At 37.2% G+C, this 19,229-nt stretch overlaps 1 protein-coding gene across 2 annotated transcripts in view; it reads left to right on the top strand.

Annotated features, from left to right (window-relative positions):
• Positions 1 to 19,229, top strand: part of nrg3a (neuregulin 3a) — a 354,166-nt gene that overhangs the window by 209,121 nt on the left and 125,816 nt on the right. For both annotated transcript variants that reach the window (XM_065296948.2, XM_065296947.2), the window contains exon 2: positions 8,264 to 8,393. In XM_065296948.2, coding sequence (XP_065153020.1) covers positions 8,264 to 8,393 — 130 coding nt within the window. The remainder of the gene's footprint in view (positions 1 to 8,263; positions 8,394 to 19,229) is intronic.

Below are 19,229 nucleotides of genomic sequence, written 5' to 3'. Positions count from 1 at the left end.
GACGTCAGGGCTGCTGCACGTTGTAGCCAAATTCTACGGCAACAATCCCACAATGCACTGCAATTCGGTTCAATTTGTGTATTTGTCAATAAACAGAATACAACTTCATGTGAAATGAAGGTGAATGCAGTGAGCTCTGTGAAACTAAATATCCTACGTGGTGGATGAAGCAAGATACATGCTGATATAAATAACCACATACCTGTATTTAGTTTCAACAATTCTGCATCACTAAAAATAGTTCAGTGCAAATAAAGAATAAACTATTTATGTGGAGAAAAACAGCATTTTATACAAAAAAAAGTATTTGAAATGGAGGACTTGGTCAAATAATAAAGAAAAGGCAGTAGGTAGAAGCCATGAATAGATGAGAGCTCCTTTAATAATGTTTAAAAAGCAACCCGTGGTGATGCCTCAATGTGTGGTTTTGGAACAGAGCAACCCTCTTTTTGTCTTGTTGACTGTGCTCTGTATACATAGCTGTACCCTTTGGTGTATCAACTTTGCCTGCATGCTGCCCATCGATCGCCGTTACTCCACTGCATGACTGCCATTGATCGGAATATAAAGCAGGCTGAAGTGTGCTTCACAACAGGCCTGCGCACACACATTCACAGACATAAAAAGATACATTTGTACCATGCTGGCTGTGGTCAGCCTTTATGTTGGCTGCTTAACATACATTATTGTGCAGATAAATGGCATTGCATAAGAACAGAGAGGAGGGGGTGAGAAGATACTTTGTAATAGAGAATAAACAAGTTATCAAATTTGGCTTGGCCCTGTGCATGGCTATCAGTGGTAGCACCAAAGGATAATTTTATAGAGCAGCTATACCTGTTTCTTTGTTTGTGTGTATGCATGTATGTTCAGACTCATTTTTTATTTAGTTTTGTTAAAATTTTTCTTTTAAAAGATTCCTTCCTTAAAGGTTCTTTAAATCTTACCGCTATAGCCTGGCTAACACCAGTCCAGTCTAATAAAGAATGAGACATGGTCTGGGAACCACATGGCCGTTCCAGTATTTGAGACGTGGTTTACAAATGGCCAAGGCCATTTATTGGGCACTACAAATGTCTATTAAATGCGTTTGTAGGTAGCTCATAGCCACTTGTTTCAATTATACCAGATGATGTATGTAGAGCGACATCAATTCAAGCATCAACAACTTTTATTGGGTACATGTGCACACAGCTGAAAGCTATAACAGGTAGCTGTATATTGATATTGAAAAGCAACACAACTCAGTAGGTAGGCTACAGGCCTAAGGACAATATGATATTAATAAATACCACTTACCATTTCTAAGTTAAATGGACTTCGTCGACGATGATGCTTAGCAGGTTGGTCCTATAAAATTCTGTGGCTCTCATGTCTTGCCATATCCAAACATCTTTCTTGGATATGAAATTGTTTAATGTCAAAAGTTGATCTTTTTTCAAAATAAACTTGCATTCAAAACTACTAAGAACACTATCTAATGCTGCATCGAAAAGTAACTTTGTGTCTGCTGCTGTGTCGCATAGACGCCGTCATCGTCTTGCTGCCCCCTCCCCGTTTTGTGATTGGTTCTCTATTTAAGGGAAAAATTGTTCCATGGTTTCCATGCTAGACTTGCAGCGTGAATAAATTTGCGTGCAAGGCAGCATGGGGAAACCCAGGCTAACTGCTATCTAGAATTAGCCATATTAAGAAAAAAATAATCTCATAATAATTATTATTTTCTTATGGGAAACATGTTTCCATTGCTTTCTGTATTGTTTTCTATTTAATTCATCTGCTCACATCCATCATTCCTGTCACTTATTCCTTGTGCACTTGCACCTTGGTGTGACTGTAGACCAACCATTGTGCTACAGGGAAACTCAGGGCCATTGTAAATGAACGCTCCGAGAATAAACGCCCTGAGCCTGTCAGCCAACTGTGGGACTTCATGCTCTGAGGTGCCTGAAGAACTACGACATAGGAGTTCTGTGATAGGAAATTGCCAGTGACCTCTGCATTCAGATGAGAAATAGAGGAAAAGAAAGGGGTAATACAGCAAGACAGGCGGAGGGAGAAGGACAGAAAACATGCCAGGGTATTTTATCTTTCAGTATTTTCTTGACATCTTTGACCAACAACAAGCTTTTACATTATATTTTATGATAAAACATACGAATAAAGCCTCTGCTTTAAAGAATAGATCCATATCAGTATATTGCTCTGCTGAATTGATATATCTGCAGAGCTTTGACATTTTGCCAAATTCAATGATAATCAGCTGTTTTGTTGCATGTTTTCTTTAATGCCAAAACCTGGCAGATCAGAGAGATTTAATAGCTTAGCTAACAGTTACAAAGTGCCAGACAATGGCACAAACAATCATGATAAAAGATAATCACAAATAGCTAATTTTAAACCCTATCACTGAATAATATGAAGGACTGGATAGGGCTGGGCAAAAATTGCCTGCGATTCTCATGCGTGTCTCATCAGTAAAGCCAGGTTGGTGATTAGTAGTAAATCGCCATAACCTGCTTTCGGGCGGAGCACCATTTACTACACAGAATCGTAATTCACTGAGAAGATCACAAAATCGCATACATTATCGGAGTACATTTTCCATGATTATGAACGCAATTTTGCCTAACTTCTCTGTGAAATTCGGCTCTGTGTAGTAAATGCCGCTCTATCTAAGCAGGTGATGGTGATTTACTACTAAACACCGAACTGGCTTTACTAATGAGACACGAATGAGAATTGGAGAATCGGAGGTGATTTTTTTGCCCAGCCCTAGGACTAGACACTTTCCAAATTTGAAATAAATATACTCGTCTTGTTGCTAGAAAAGTCCAAATGATTTCTATCCAGATATTATTGTAATGTTACATAAATGTAATTTATTGTAAATAATTAAAATTGGGTTGTACTTTATTCAATTGAAAATTAACAAAGATATTTAATATTAACAAGATGCATGACTGGTATTGAAATGAATGGCGGAGATTGCAACCTGTCCCAACAGTCAATATTGCCGCTCTAGTCCCGTCTTCTAGTAAAAAAGCCAATTGTTAACCGTTAAAAAATGACATCTTCTGGGGGAGGGACTTTGCACATTTGCAGTATATGACAGGTCTTTCTGTGCTCCTCATTGATAGGGCATTGCGTTTGCAGCGCAAAATGTCATGGGTTCAAACCCAGGGGAACACACATACTGATAACAAAGAAATGTATAATGCACTGTAAGGCCCTGTCCCAAATGGCGCATTTTTACATGGACTTTTGCAATTGTAACCTTAAATTGTGTGTGCTCCCTTAGTCTATGAGTCTGTGGGGTGTCCCATCTGTCATTTTTATGCTTTGCACTCTTGATGCGGTTTTGAATGAAGCTTCACACACTTTACCAATTCAGAAGTCCTTGTGAAAGAGCATCAGAATAATCAGACAATAGATGGGAGGAGTTCACACTGATGGGCAACTTCTCGTCCTATTTCTGGTGTGGCACTCGAGTCTGTCCCAAAATACGACTCTGGTGCACCCTCGTGGACTCCAGTCAAGGGTACCTAAGTTCTGCACTACATGATGTCATCAAAGTACAGCTCTGAGGAAGTCCACAAGTCCAGAGCCTCAGTTGCTTTGAATATAAGTGTCTGCCAAATGCATACATGTAATATAAAAGACCTAATGGCATTGCAAACATGGTGGGACAGGCCAGTACTGGCATTTGACGTGTTTAAACAAATCAAGTATATTTTTCCATACATATATACATGTGTCCCTAACTGTGACAACCCAGCTAAACTTATCCGACATCAGATCATCTGTGAAAATATATAACCTTGATATCTTCAATATATATAAATATATCTTATGTACAAAATTGAAATCTTTATGTGAAATCAATAGCTGAAATCAAACTTGCTCCTAATCTCATAATTTTATAGACTTTAGCCTGCATGTCACAGGCAGGGTCACATATCACAGGATACTTTTTTTGTGCCAGTTCTTGGCTTTAAAAACAATGCAGCCTGACCAACAAACAGATATTTCTAGCTTCCATTCCACCCCGAACTAAACTGGTTTTACTAAAGGTAACATTTCAGTCAGATGCATAAATCATCAACTAACTCTGAGAGTGTCTCTGTCCCCTCAGAGCGTTTTCTCTATTGCTGTTTCTGAGCTAATCGATTCTCTGTGACCTTCACTGTATGTCAAGCCGCCAGGCACTCGAGGGGAATGTCACATCTTAGAGATGGCATCAGTGCTTGGCCCTGGGGAATCCCATCCCTTAACACCCCACACCTGCCTTAAGTCCACGGAAACAAACTAAGATCGAGGAGATGTCAGGGTGTGGGTAGATCTCTAATCTTTTAGGCACTTTGCCCTGATAGTCGAAACTGACATGAAACTACCTCGTGAAACCATGGAAGAGCTTTGCAATAATGCATGACCGGCTGCTAAGCTGTTATCAGTAGCATCGTGCTCAGAGTGATAACTAATGAAGATCTCATTCGGTTCACGTCCTTTATTTCGCTCTGAACACAAAGCAAAGACGCACTGCCGCTTTAATTTAGACGCCGAAGGTCTGGCAGTGAACAAAGATGTGATTATTAGAAAACGAATTGACTTTTTTATTAAAACATTTAGTTTTATTTATTAAGGTCCTGAGGTCCTCCTTCAGGGGCGTAGCAAGCTTTTTAAAAGTGTGGGGGATGGATATATATCATTTTAAATTTGATATAAACGCACCAGAAACACGCGTATGTGCACCTGGGATGGAATTAAGCACCACCCATGACACAAACACACCCTCTCTTCCTTCATAGACCTCTTTCACAAACTGTAACATTCATTTTTCATTGCTCACCTGTGAAACTCTCTGTGTCTCTCTCTCTCTCTCTCTTTAAACTGATGCCTCCAGCAACCTCATCTCCTAAACAAGGTGATAAAGGAATAAGGCTGTGGTACTAGCAAACCTTATTGAAACTTGAAAAGTAATATATTAAATTAATTCCAAAATATATAATGGTAATAGGCTACTGTTGTTTAATGTCAACATTTATCAACGTCCAGCTTTCAACTTCACTTACAGGATTTCTCTTGAAAAAGGTGTCAATCTTCTCCTGCCTCTTTCTTTTCTGTATCTTATTGATACTGCGTGACAAAAAGATAATGGTAAGCTCGATAGTGACATGGGTCTGACAGGACTGTGACTGCTAAATTTTGCTACTTGTGCCCTGAAAAGCTTTTTCTCTGGTGGTTTAAATGATGTAACAATTTACCGTTTTTACATTAAAATAATATAGGCTACACTTTTCTTTCATTGTTTGCATAAGTTACCTGTTGAAGAACTATGTCATCATTTCTCATTTTTTTCTTCTCAACAAGTACAATCATACACAACAGGTAGTATTAACAAAGTATTCAGCTAATCAACAAACAATGCTCAAAATATCAAATCGATTGCAATTTGTCCCTCATCCTCGTCAATTCCCTGCCTTCTTCATCACAGGTTATACATTGCATGCCACATTGTCTACATGACCGAATTTAGCCAGCTGCTGAACAATAACCCAATTAGCATTAGTCCCAAACACATTTATCAAGCTTATTCAAAAACCTCAAAAGCATAGAGTTGATTAAAGTGTTTAATAAAGTTTTTTAAACACTCATTCAAAGTAGCCTACCTGAAAAAGGGAGATGTAAATAAACAAAGTTCCCGCCTCCTCAGAGCGAGCTGACCGATCAATCTAACCCACCAAGAGAGGCGGGACTTAAGGCAGAACAGCCAATCATCAGCCGGTAACACTCAAAGCCGGCGTCATGTTTGAGAGGGGAGGGGGAGAGAATGCAGCGCAGCGCAGCAGACAGAGCGGCCAGAGAAACGGAGGAGCGACTTTAATAAGGCGTTCTTGCAAAACTGCATAAAAAGTGTGGGTGTTGAACCCTCTCACCGGGAAAAGTGTGGGTGTTAAAACACCCACATCCCCCACGGGTGCGACGCCCCTGTCCTCCTTGGAGGCGTTTTATCACCTGGTTGCCTGAACACATGCCAGATTACCCTCAGAAGGCCTGGTGAATATTATAAGATTAATGAGAGTAAATATGATATCACCCACAGCTGACACCCTTACAGTGTTATTAGTCACTGCAGATCATGCCAAACAAAAAAATACAAATGCAAATGTACCCGAAGCTCAATTGGTAAAGCTTTTCTTCTTTGTTGCAGTGACGTCTGAAGATATTTTTGCATGTAACCTCAGAGGTGTTAATAAATTGCTATAATCTACAATCAAAGTATGAATATAATATATGAAAAGTTGTTCAGTGTTCTAGATAGAAAGTGATTTAATCTAATTGACTCTGTCCTTTACCTTCTTATCAATCATGTTTGTTCGTCATATGAGGACCTTCTTTCACCTAGCCATACTGTGTCGTCCTCATTTTATGCTCTGTATCCATGGTAACCATGCGGAGGTTCTTTATGTCAGGTCTGTTGAAAATCCTAACGTCAGTCAAAGTCTTTCAGGTCATATCATCAGCGCAGTTTACTGATTTCCAGCAGGTGAGCTTTCACACATTGTGAGGACTATTATAAGCTCAATGTCACATATCACTACACAAAAAACTCCACCAAGGGGAACTTAGCACCATTAATCACGATGAAGGTTTTTTTGGCAAACAGTGGACTGCCTCCTGTATTAATCCTCTGAAGCCAGAGAAAGAGAATGATTGCTTAATTCTCTCATCTATCATCTCTCTGTAATGGATCAGCAGGAAACCAAATATGCTGCTTATAGCATTAGCTTCATGCACACTATACAACAGACCACTTCCTGACTGGCATACAGGACAGAGTTTAAAGAAGACATTCGATGGCTTGTTTCAGAGGTGTGTGGATGATGTATCTTGCATTACGTGGTGGTTTTCCTCTTTGATGTTGCTTCAAAGTAAAGTTTAATGTTTTTTGGCGGCTATCCGAGGAGATGTCTTAGATTATTAGTGAAGCAGAAGGGGAAATGTTGAAAGGTATTGATTTTATGATTTTATAGTGATGAAATACTTCAAAAAAAGACTCCGGAGCCTTGTGTACGTTTTCTCATCAGAATGTATAATAAAATGCTGTAATCCAAAGGAAAGGTCCTTAAAAGATTGAGATTTTAAACCCCTGGTAAACTTACCATTAAACTAAGTGCAATACTTGTATGAAGCGTTTGGTTCCAAAACGCAATAAATCCATTTTCACTAATTTCGGTAAAAATGTGTTTTAGTTGACTAGTGATATACACTGATTAAAAAAATAAACATTAATGTCATTAATCAAAACACTCACTTTGTCATATTAATAGCACTGTCATTGTTGCTGTTATACTTGGGACGTTGCCGCTGAACTTTTTTGACAGCGATCAGCTGTAAAATGTTTTGGTCCTGGTCGATTTTCATTGACTTCAAGTAAAATAATGAAAAGGTTTTCATAAGATCCCCTGGGGTTAATATGTTAGCATGACAGAAGCTTGATGCTGTCATATGAGAACAGGCAACAGCCGGCATTTTTCCTTCGCCTGAGTGCCTCTCATGTAAATTATTAGATTTGTATGGCTTATGTTTCTTCCCTGCCACAGAAAACCACCACAGGTGATAAAAAAAAGAAAACCACCACAGGTTTATCAATGCCGTCAAAGTATTATTTCGTTTTTGTTTGTTTGTTGATCACGAAGTACAAAGTAGATGAAGAAAACTAGGTTTGCGTGTGTATTCAAAGCGCAATGCGTGGAATTGCGCGCTGTGATTTGTTGAGCGATTTATTGCATTCTGTAGAGAAAGAGGATTGGAGTGTGTTGCGGTTTGGAAAAAAGGGAGAAAAGATGACAGAATAACACGCGGATATTGGATTTTGCGTAAAATGAAAAATTTACTTTTTAATACTGACCTAATACAATACTAATTTTGGTGGTAACTATTTATTTTATAAAAATGCAGTTTATCGCATTTTGGAACCAAAATCTTCATATGTAATTGTAAAGTGTGTTATATACAGTAGTAGATATTTGTGAAAAAAGTTTAAGGTAAAAACATGAATGTTATTTAATGTAATGTATTTTATGCTTCATGTTTGTTAAACATAAATTAATAGGAAAAAATATGTGGCACTGTCAATTTATTGACTTTTTTCTCTGTCTGCCTCACTCACCACACCTTTTTTATTATTGTATTATCCAGCTGAACAGTTTGACCCATTTAACTCAGCATAATTTTTTCTCTTTTCTTATTTGCCCTTTAGCATCACCGACCCTTCCGCCTTTGAAATCGGAGCATTTCAAGCCATGTCAGGAAAAGGATCTGGCCTATTGCCTGAATGACGGCGAGTGCTTTGTCATCGAGACCCTGAGCGGCCCACACAAACACTGCAGGTATGACTTCACTTCCTGTGTCTGCGCTGGGGTGCGATTGAAGTTTGCTCATGAAAGAAATGGAATCACTATGGATGGAAGGGTCTACTGTTTCAGAATGGTGACAACTCCGTGTCCCATTTTCTGAGAGAATGATCCATTCGGAAAAATCTGCCAGTCAATCTCTCCTCTCTTGCTTTGTTTTCAACATTTTCTCTCTGGTTTTCTTCCCTTTTAGCTTCTCTCGGGTCTCGTTCTTCACCCCCTCCCATCTCAGAGATTCTTACCAATGCATGAAGCTCTTAGTCATGCTAATGATGACAGCTCTGTCATAGCCAGAGAGCTGTCTGAGGTCCCTTCTCTGCTAATTAAAAGTGGCACTTTGCAGAAGTTCATTAGAGGCTTGTTTTGGCTTTGTGGGCTTTTTTCAAGGTTAAAACTAGGATTTACAAAATGGAGGCAGAGGTTTTCTGACACTGACGCGTTCACCTTTTGTGCAAAGCGTGAGAGCCGTTTTCCAATAACATTTTCTGGATCTAAGGGTTCACTGCCATAGGTTTTGCATGAGCGGGCTTTTTCTCATTTGCCTAATGAAACACAGACACAAATCACATGTTTAAAGTGAAGAGCCAAGAAAGAGCAGCAGCCAAGTGTGCTCATTTTAATCAGTGGTAATTGGAGATGTTGTTGTAGGTGGCCCATTTATTTGACTGAAGCTTAGCTAGTTCAAATGCTTTGGCACTGATTAATTCTAGAAATACTCCCAGCTTAAAGGCGGAAACATCCATACATCTGTCTGCTTCTCGAATCAGTGATGGCACTTCACGCTTCACCAAGCTTGATCACAGGAATTTGTAAATATTTTATTTGGTGGCTAATTTGAATGAATATGTACAAAGTTAATTGTACAATTAATGGATGGGAAAACAATAATAAAGCGCCATCCCTAAACCCAACACCACTGGGGGTGAAAGCAGATCTTACAAAAAATCTATATTTGTTACAAACTAGACACCTTGTACTGTAACATAGTTACAAATTGCGTTGGTTTACCAAGTTAATTTCACCAAGATCCATGGAGTCTTGCTTCGTATGTCTTTGATGGATTATAAAAAACACTACAACAGGCATAATACAATCAATTATATGAAGTAGGGCTGGGCGGTATGACGGTATATTCCGTTACCGCGGAATAAAATGTCAGACGTAACAGATTTTTCTATTCCGTCTATTCCGCGGAATGCAATAAGTGGGCGTGGCTAACTCTGCCCTCCAGCATGTTAGACTGAGTGTGACGGAGAAACATGTAAAATAGTTCACTTATAAAAAATGAACGAGTTATTTGTGTAATTTTTATAATAAGTGCCAGTGAATCCACCGCGGGTTACGCAGCGAGACTCTTGCTTGCTCGCTCTTGCACTCTCTCTCTCTCGCGCGCGCGCTCTCTCTCCTCATGCAGCAGCCGGCCGGTCTCTCGCGTGCAGAGGTCTCTCTAGGCAAGCGCAAGGAGCTGCGACGCCAAATAAAGAGTTCTTCTCGCACATAATGCTAATAGTTGTAAAGTTTTCTGAACTTTAAGCAAGCTAAGACAAAACTCGCGTTTATATCAGTGACACGTGCGCTGCTGTGGCGCCATTTGCTTATACAAACATATTTGATCAGTAAGACGAGAAAGAGATGCAAATGTTAAGGTCTAATAGAAAGTAAAGGGCGTCAAGACCTTAAAACAGACTTCATGATCATCACAGCACCTGTCACATTTATAATATCTAGAGCTTCTTCTCTCATATACAGGTATTTATCCTGTCTGTAGGTTTTTGCATATATTTATACCTGTTCATTTTACATATTGCATATGTTTAATGTAATGTATGCATAAATACAAAATACAATGAAGCCATACTATAGCTTCAATAGTCATAAAGTTAAATACTCAATTAAAAACAAGATTCAATGCTCATATTTTAAAACTGTGGTGAGCATTTAGTTAAAAGCTATAGTGAGTGGTGTATTTCTGTACATTTTTATCATCAAAAAACAATAAAAACTGAAAAACATGTATACCGTGAAATATTCCGTTCCGTGAAATAAAAGGACTCATTCCGTGGAATAGATTTTTGGTCATTCCGCCCACCCCTAATATGAAGAAATAGATGGTTTCATCACACACGGTTGAACCGAAGTGAACTTCCGGTCTGTGTTTATTTATTGGTCTGGCTAGTGGCTAAACTGATCTCTGAAACAAATACCTTGTTGAAAATAAAATGAGGAGAGACGACAAGCATGGATCACATCTGTGCTGAGAGGTTTGGCAGCCAAAGAAAGAATTCAAAGACCCTAATTTTACACAGTAACATCTAGGGATGCACCGATCCGATATTCTGGATCGGTATCGGGGCCGATCCGGCCTTTTTTGCTGGATCGGATATCGGACTAACAGGACCGATCCAATTCCGATACTGCACGTTACCCATGGTTGTCACTGACAAGCGATTAAAACGACCAAGTATTATAAGAGCACCATAAACGTTTTTATGCACTATAATCAAAGTCATCTTACACTCAATAGCTTCATGTGAAGGAACAAACGCACATTTAAGATATTAATGTTCACAGAAACGCTGTAACTTACTTGCAAACTGAGTTAATCCACTGGTGAAGCGGACGGATAAAAACGCATCATTCAACACACGCAGACACACAAGATAACTGTAACGTTAGGCTTTATTAAAGATCTGATTTTATAAAGTCTCAGTAAGCTGTTGGATGGATGCAATTCAGTATGTGCTGAGTTAATGCACAGGTGAAGCGGACAGATGAAATGCGTCATTCAACACACCAACAATCACAATAACTGTAGGCTGTTTTAAAGATCTGATTTTATAAAGTCTCAGTAAGCTGTTGGATGGGTGCAATTCAGTATGTGCTGAGCACACGATGCATCTAATCTCTTTGGGTTTTAATAGTTATGAACGTAACTTTCCATTGCGGCGCGAGGATTCCCATGTGAGGATGCTTCTATAGCATCAATGCTGCACCCAGGAAGCGCAGTATGATTTAGACACACTCACTATGATTTAGGCGCATCAATTCTGCACCCGAAATGTGCATAAAAGGTCCGGTTAAGTGCATAATTCCCAAAATAACCATCCATCTGCACACTAAAGCTTTTTTACTGTGACTTTTTGCAGAAATAAGGAAAATATATTTAGCATACTTATTTGATCAAACGTGTCTATTTTATTTTCTCCTAAACACTGCCATGGCTAATAATTACTTATGTTCTTGTAACTTGTAAATCATTTTAAATGATTGGTTTTTACATTTAAAAGTATAATTATATATAATATAATTATATTATGCTAGATTTAGCAGAAAGCACTATACACATTTATATAGTGTGTGTGTGTGCGTGTGCATGTGTGTCTGTGTGTAATTTAAATTGTTCAAGAAAAATACAGTAGTATTGGATCGGCAGATATCGGAATCAGCCGATACTCAGAATGGACTCTATGCACGCTTAACTTCCGCGTTTGACTCAAGGCTGCTATTCAGTTTCTGGTACAGGATATTTAAAGCGGATTGACGGCAGAATCGCTAAAATGTACTCGGTTGTTTGCTGAATTTACCCAAATTTACAACCTGTGATTTGTGAAGAATTGTCCAGATGTGCAAACTCGAGAAAGGTTACAAGTTTTATGTGTCGTCTCTGTATAATCATTAAGATATGTTCAGCTAGCCTGTACCAGCAGAGCTTACATTGTGCTATTTTTACGATTCGAACAGCAGTCTAATCACCCTGGTAATATATTACGTCTTTGTAATGGTAAAGTATGTTAAAGAAATCTTAAAGTGTCAGGTAAAATAAGAGATTCATATACACATCGATTGTCAAAAATTTTTACTTGGTTATTTTTGAGTTATCCTGACACATTTGAGAATCTAAAGAACAAAGCAAAAAAGGCTTAACTATTGTAAAGTCTGTTGTAGAAATATTTTTCCCATTATTTGTTATCCCGTGTATTTAGTTGTGTAGTGTGTGTGTGTTTTTTTCTTTCTCTGAAGTTATTCTTGTTGTCATTGATATTAATTTTCCATTTGTCTTTTGCATTTGTTATTAATAAAGAATACATAAATATCGAAAATATGAGTTTCTACTGTTCTAGCATTTAGCTTGTATAACCAAAGATGTTATCTTCGCTAGTACTGATAATAACAATCATACCAAATTTGTATATCAACAACAGATGAATAGCACTGTTATCAGTGCAATTTTTTATCTAAAAGTATTGGTAATGCAGATACAGGGTAGCAGTGTAGAAGTTGGCATGCTTTCCAGTGAGTCGCTGTAAATGCTATGACACAGCAGTGGTGGCTAGAAGTTCGGTCCTCCCGTCTTTAAAAAAATACTTTCATACGTTTAAATGTCATTATGGTATTAAGTGTGGAGTATAAGTTATTTCTATGTAAAGTAAACAAGCATCAACAAAATTTGCTGTGTTATTTTGGCTGTTTGGGCAACCGACGGTCCTTAATATCATAGCGCTCTATGACTGGCGGAAGTAGTCCAGCATCCTGAGATATCACCGGAAACACGTCAAGCGCTGCCGTGCATAGAGTCCATTCGGGTATCGGAATCGGATCGGAGATGGAAAAAGTGGTATCGGTGCATCCCTAGTAACATCAGCTCAGTCTAACAGTTGATATGTGTTAGATATGATATATGACTGAAGGTGATTTACTTCCCATTTAATTCCCTTGTTTTCAGAAATAAACTACTGTAAAATGACTCTGTTGTTATTGATTGTATGTAAAAGTCTACCGGAAGTTGCGTTTAGTCCACAAAAGCCATTTGTTTATGTTGTTGCTGCTGAAACCGTCCATATTGTATGCCTTTTAGAGCAACACCTATCATCCACATAATACAAATGTCCAATATTGAATGCCATGCTTCAATGCCATTACATGTATGAGTTTACTTGCAAGACTGAAGTTATTCATGATGGAGTTTAATGATTACACAAAACCGGGCTTTTAGCTGTGAAAAACATGAGAAACAGAAAGTGATATCTGTGAACTGACTTTTGATGCAAGATTTCCTATAAAATCTCTATAGAGCATAACAGTGGGGTTCTGAAGGTTATAAAAGGTCTTGTATCCTTTCTCCTTTTTTTTCTCTGTATGAAATATTTTTTATTTTGTAATGTTTTGATTGATCTCAGAGCAAATCGTTTTGGTATATGACTCGCTTTTTTAAAGACGAATTTTTTCAACTCTTTATAGTGAAAATAAATAGGTAAAAAAGTCTATTTTGATGTACAATATGACCATAGGTTATTGTACATCCCTTAACCCAGTCCAATACCTAAACCTAACGGCTACAACAACTACATTATTAGCTATTAATTAGCAGGAAATTGAGAGTTTACTGAGGCAAAAGTCATAGTTAATAATCAATTAGTGTTCCCCAAACTAAAGTGTTACAAAAAATCTCTTAAAATGGATTTTAACAGGCTGTATATATATATATATATATATATATATATATATATATATATATATATATATATATATATATATATATATATATTAGGGCTGTCAAAAGATTAATCGCGATTAATCGCATCCAAAATAAAAGTTTGTGTTTACATAACATATGTGTGTGTACTGTGTATAATTATTTATATATAAAAACACACCCAATCATGTATATATTTAAGAAAAAATTGTTATATTTATATATAAAATATTTATATTTATATATAATATAAATTATAGAAATGTATATACAGTATTTAAATGCAAATATTTCTTAAATATATACATGAATGTGTGTGTATATATATATACATAATATTTATACACAGTACACACACATATGCTATGTAAACACAAACTTTTATGTTGGATGCGATTAATCGCGATTAATCTTTTGACAGCCCTAATATATATATATATATATATATATATATATATATATATATATATACTGTATATATATACAAATAATAGTAATTTTATGGTTATAGACCTTTTTAGATATAGCTTTTATAGTAATTTGATACAGAAGCTAAATGTAGACAACTGCTTACAGTACTTCAGTTTGGTGTCTTAAATGCACACGCAATCACTTTATCATTAAGCTTGTGTTTGAACTCACTGGTTTGCTGAAGCACTTTCACGATAGGGATCATTATGTTAAACCTAAAACTCGTTGATATTGTTATTCATGTCACAGACATGGCGTATTTTACCATGTGCAAGTCTATGATGCAACTTGTCTGACACACAACCATGGTCCATAATTAACATTTGCCAGGCAAAAAAAAAATGCAAGTAAAAAGTGGCATTGGCTAATAAAGACAGGTGTAATTCAGTGAACAACAATGACTTGAGCTGCATTGATTTCTTTATAAAAATATTGCAAAATAGAATTTTATGTTTGGTATGATATTTATATGGCAGGTAAGTTACTGGCCAGCGTCACAGATAAACTATTATAATAGGTCTATTTGGTTTGAATCATGCATCTCATCAAGATTGAAAAAAAAGTTTCGCCAAGATTGATTGTCTTGTAAATTACACTATCCACTTCTCTCGTCCTATCAAATTCGACTTGCAGTTCTTTCCAAAGCATCAGTGAGAGTGGAAGGCCATTATATCTGCTGTTGAATCACTTCTACTGCTTCCGTTTCTTTTCCCGAGGGAAATAGTCTTATGATTCACCGTCTTCTCATTGTACTACCTCTCAGAAATCCTGAAAAACCCATCTCACCTAAACTATCACTCAAATATCTAAGAAATTCAAACACAGCCTGCTCGGTTCTGTATAGGGTATACATTCAAAATATCCTAAAGATATAGCAATACTGATTTTCGTGTTGCTTCAGCAAGATGTACGCCAACATTTTGTGCTAAAGCTTCAAGATCTGTACTGTAAGTTGCTCTGGAACCGAGAAATACTATCATCTGACATTGGTTTGTTCAAAGAAGGTCAGCGTTAGATTTTAGCTTTACTGCTGTCCAGCATTTAAGAGCTTGACTCTTGTTAGTGGTGAGCCGGTCAGCCTGCAGTGCCACAACCATTGCCACCTGTCAGCACGTCGTCACCTGGGGTAAAAATAAAAAGTGAAAGACCTTGTGAAAGACCTCTGGCAATATCATTGCAGCTCAGAGACACCTACACACCACTGAAGGTGTGTGGTCACACCATGGGGAGAGAATAAGACCGTAATATTAATTTCGATAGACTGTGGTGTTATGTGATTTAAATTGGGTGTGAACAGTTAATGGCCTCAAGCTAAGATGCAAATGTACAAGAATATATGATAGGAAAGGGATTATGAATATATGCAAAGCAGACTTTTTGTATGCAGACATCATCTGCAAATGCTTGTGATACTGGGTTTATTGTTAAACATCTCATGATATCAAACCAAATGCCTGGAATCAAAGAGAAGAAGATTTAGAGAAATTGAAGCAATTCATGTGGCTCTCTTCCAGTTTACGATTTATTGATCAAGAACAGTGCCAGACAAGCTGGCAGACATTATAAGACTTCTAGTACAAACCAGTTGTCCAGTTTACCAAAAAGTATCTAAACTGAGCACTACTCCATCTAATACATGTGTTTGGAGTGGTACTACAAGACTAATCTGTAAATACAGTAACGCTTGTTGGTTTTGACCGGCAAAGTCGCAATCCCGTTAGTGTGTGCTTAGGACTCAAAGCCCCAAAGGACACAGATTTTGGTAGCTTAGCATGTCTCTGACACATACATTATAAAGATTAGCCCTACCTCTGTGTTACTGTAGTAAGCTACTAATGTACTACCACCACTGTTGCCCTGAGAACTGAAGGTGGACTGCGTTTTCCTTTTAAACAGTCCATTTAGAAAGGGGGCTTTGTCGACTTCACAGCCCCATTGCCTCAGCAGATGTTTTGCTGCGCTTTGCTCTGATTTCCCTTCTTTTCACTAAATTTTCTGCACTCTTTGATACACATAAGGATTGCCTTTGAAGTTTTTGCCACTGTGGTTGAGCCAAGATTGCTGTGCCAAATCTGAGGCAGAGAAAAGCCCCTCTCTTATCAGGCTCAACATGACCTTCCCATGCCGAACGAAGCACAACAGTGGGTTTCCATGTGATGCTCATCCAGCCATGTTATAAAAAGATAGCGTTGATGTGATACGTGCTGAAATAAAACTGTGTGCATAGAAAGGAGCTTCTTTCAGTTCACTTCAGACAATTTTATCCATGAGAAGCTATCTAGAGAGTTGATACGATGCCCTGGAGGGTCAGATTACGCTCTCCGAAAAAAAGTACAAAAGTTGTCACTGGGAAAGGTCCTAATAAGTATGATTTTGGTACATTTGAGGTACCAGTATGTACCTTTTAGTTACAAAAGTGTACTTTTTGAAAAGGTACCTTTTGTACCTTTTCTCCGAGAGTCTAGAAATTCAGAGAGGAAATATGTTGGAGAGCTTTACTGTGAACTGCAACATAACTAAAATAAATCGGAATTATTTTCTTGTCCGATTTTATGACTATGTAATTTTCCATCATTGCAAGAACAGGATGTAGGACATTTGGCATATCTGGTCATGCAATGATCCGTGACCATTTCTCTGGCTGCAGTGTCTCGCTCTGCAAAAAAAAAAAAAAAAAAAAAAAACACTTGTGTGTATTTGATGCATTACGTGTCTTTGGATTGTGTCTATGGACTTAGGTTAAAGTTTATATCTTCATGTATGGGCAGGTTTTATTAGCTGTTTAATTTATCTCATTAAAGCTTATATTAGTTTATTTAAATGATACCCCCTTTGTTTGAATTTGTATGGCGATGTATGGCATTCATATCTAATCAATGCAGCCTGGATCACACAAAATCAAATGTTTTAAGTTATGGATGTCAATGTATAGTAGAAGTGTACTATTCAGCAATCATTTTTATTTGGTGTGAAGTGTATGATCATCTTATCTTAGATACAGTGAATAGTATTTGGCTGGTTTTCTTGGTGTGGTCTGTTTCCATGTAAACTAAAAAGTTTTTAGTAAGCTACTAATTTGATCCAAGACATCTGTAAAAAGTTCTAATTTTATTTCAATGATTGAATTTTCACCTGCAAAGTCCTGCAGAGTACAAAATGACTTTTAAAAATTCCCATTTAGTCTTTCAATTAAAATAAGCTTGTAAAAACAGCATGAATTATAATTATTAAAAAAAGTAGTTGCTTTGTGCTGTTTGAAATCATTTTAGATGGAGTACAGATTGTCACTGCAGGACTTCCCAAAAGTGTTTCATGTCAACTGCTCGTGTAAAGGATGCTAAAATTACAACCTTTATTCTGTGTGCATCTGACAGGATTGTACAAAATGGATTCTGCTTCAGAAAGAGAAAATGAAAAGCAGTCACTCTGTGAGAAATGACAGAAAGACAGTAAATAATCCCTTTCATCAACTTATTGAAGACCACTCAGCAGAGCAAAATGGACAGATAGTTAGAGTGGACAAGAATATACAAGACATAAAATACAAGACATTACATGTACAAGAATATCAAGACATTTTTTTCCCAAAACTAACACTTTTAAAATTTAAGGTGCTTAAAAGGTTTTTCACAATGATGCCATATTTCTTTCATATTTTTTTTTATAATCTAAAGGTTCTTTAAATAATAGCCTAAAGACTCCGAGAACAGGAAGTCACGATCCACCTTGCTGTTATATTGTGCTGTATTTCCGTGTGAAAATAGTGGACGTTGGGGGTGCTTTCCACTGTAAATTGATTGGATATAAAAAAATAGGCATCATTCAGAAATGGAACAGACTGACAGTTGGAGGGGGCATTGTTAACATATGTGACCCTGGACCACAAAAGTCTTTTTTTTTTTTTTTACATAAATAAGCTTTCCATTGATTTATGTTTTTTTTAAGATATGACGATATTTGGCCAAGATAAACTATTTAAAAATCTGGAATCTGAGGGTGTAAAAAAATTAATTATGGGGGAAAATCTCATTAAAGTTGTCCAAATGAAGTCCTTAGCACTGCATCCACTCACAAAAATAAAAGTTTTGATATATTTACAGTGTGGCTTGACATCCGCAGTACATAACACTCTGCATTATGACTGACCGCAGCAGATGTTTAAAAGTTTGGTTAAACTTTGTGAAAAAAGACTGTAGTATTGCCAAATACAATACATGTGGCAAGGATATTTCGTGTAAGGGAGGCAATACCTCTAATATGATGAAACATTTGCCTCAACACTGCATTAATTGGAAGGAATGTTTAAATCTCCTGAGTCCTACAGCACACCAGATAATATTAGCAATACCAGCATTTCAGACTCGGGTACAAAACACAGATTTACCTTTGAATTAAAGCTGCATACAAATACGATAATAATTAGGCAGCTACAGGACAACATAGTTTATTTAAAATTATATCAAGTGTTACGCACTCACCGTCAGACACACACATTTTTATGAAGGTATATTTGGTGCAAAACAACTCCACACCTGTGACAGTGGAATTTGTATTTGTAGAGATTATCCACACATGTGTATAAGTAAACTTGAAGTCGCAGAGGACGAGATGCAAACTTGTAGATTTTTTTTCTTTCCCTCAAATACAACACAACAGTTACACATTCACAAATCCTTCAGTGCAGCTGCACAAATCCCATTTTACAAATCACAGATTAAGAAACTCACAAGTTCACATTTTTTGCTACAATTGATGCAGTAAATATGGTGCATAACCTACTTGAACACCTGCATCAAATAATGTGAAGTCACACACAAATTTTGTACATTCGCAAAATCAGTTTGTGCATCTGTGCGATGAGACTTGCA

This window comes from Paramisgurnus dabryanus, chromosome 20, assembly GCF_030506205.2.
Source record: "Paramisgurnus dabryanus chromosome 20, PD_genome_1.1, whole genome shotgun sequence".
NCBI classification, from domain to species: domain Eukaryota; kingdom Metazoa; phylum Chordata; class Actinopteri; order Cypriniformes; family Cobitidae; genus Paramisgurnus; species Paramisgurnus dabryanus.
This window is presented reverse-complemented; position numbering and strand designations above follow the sequence as displayed.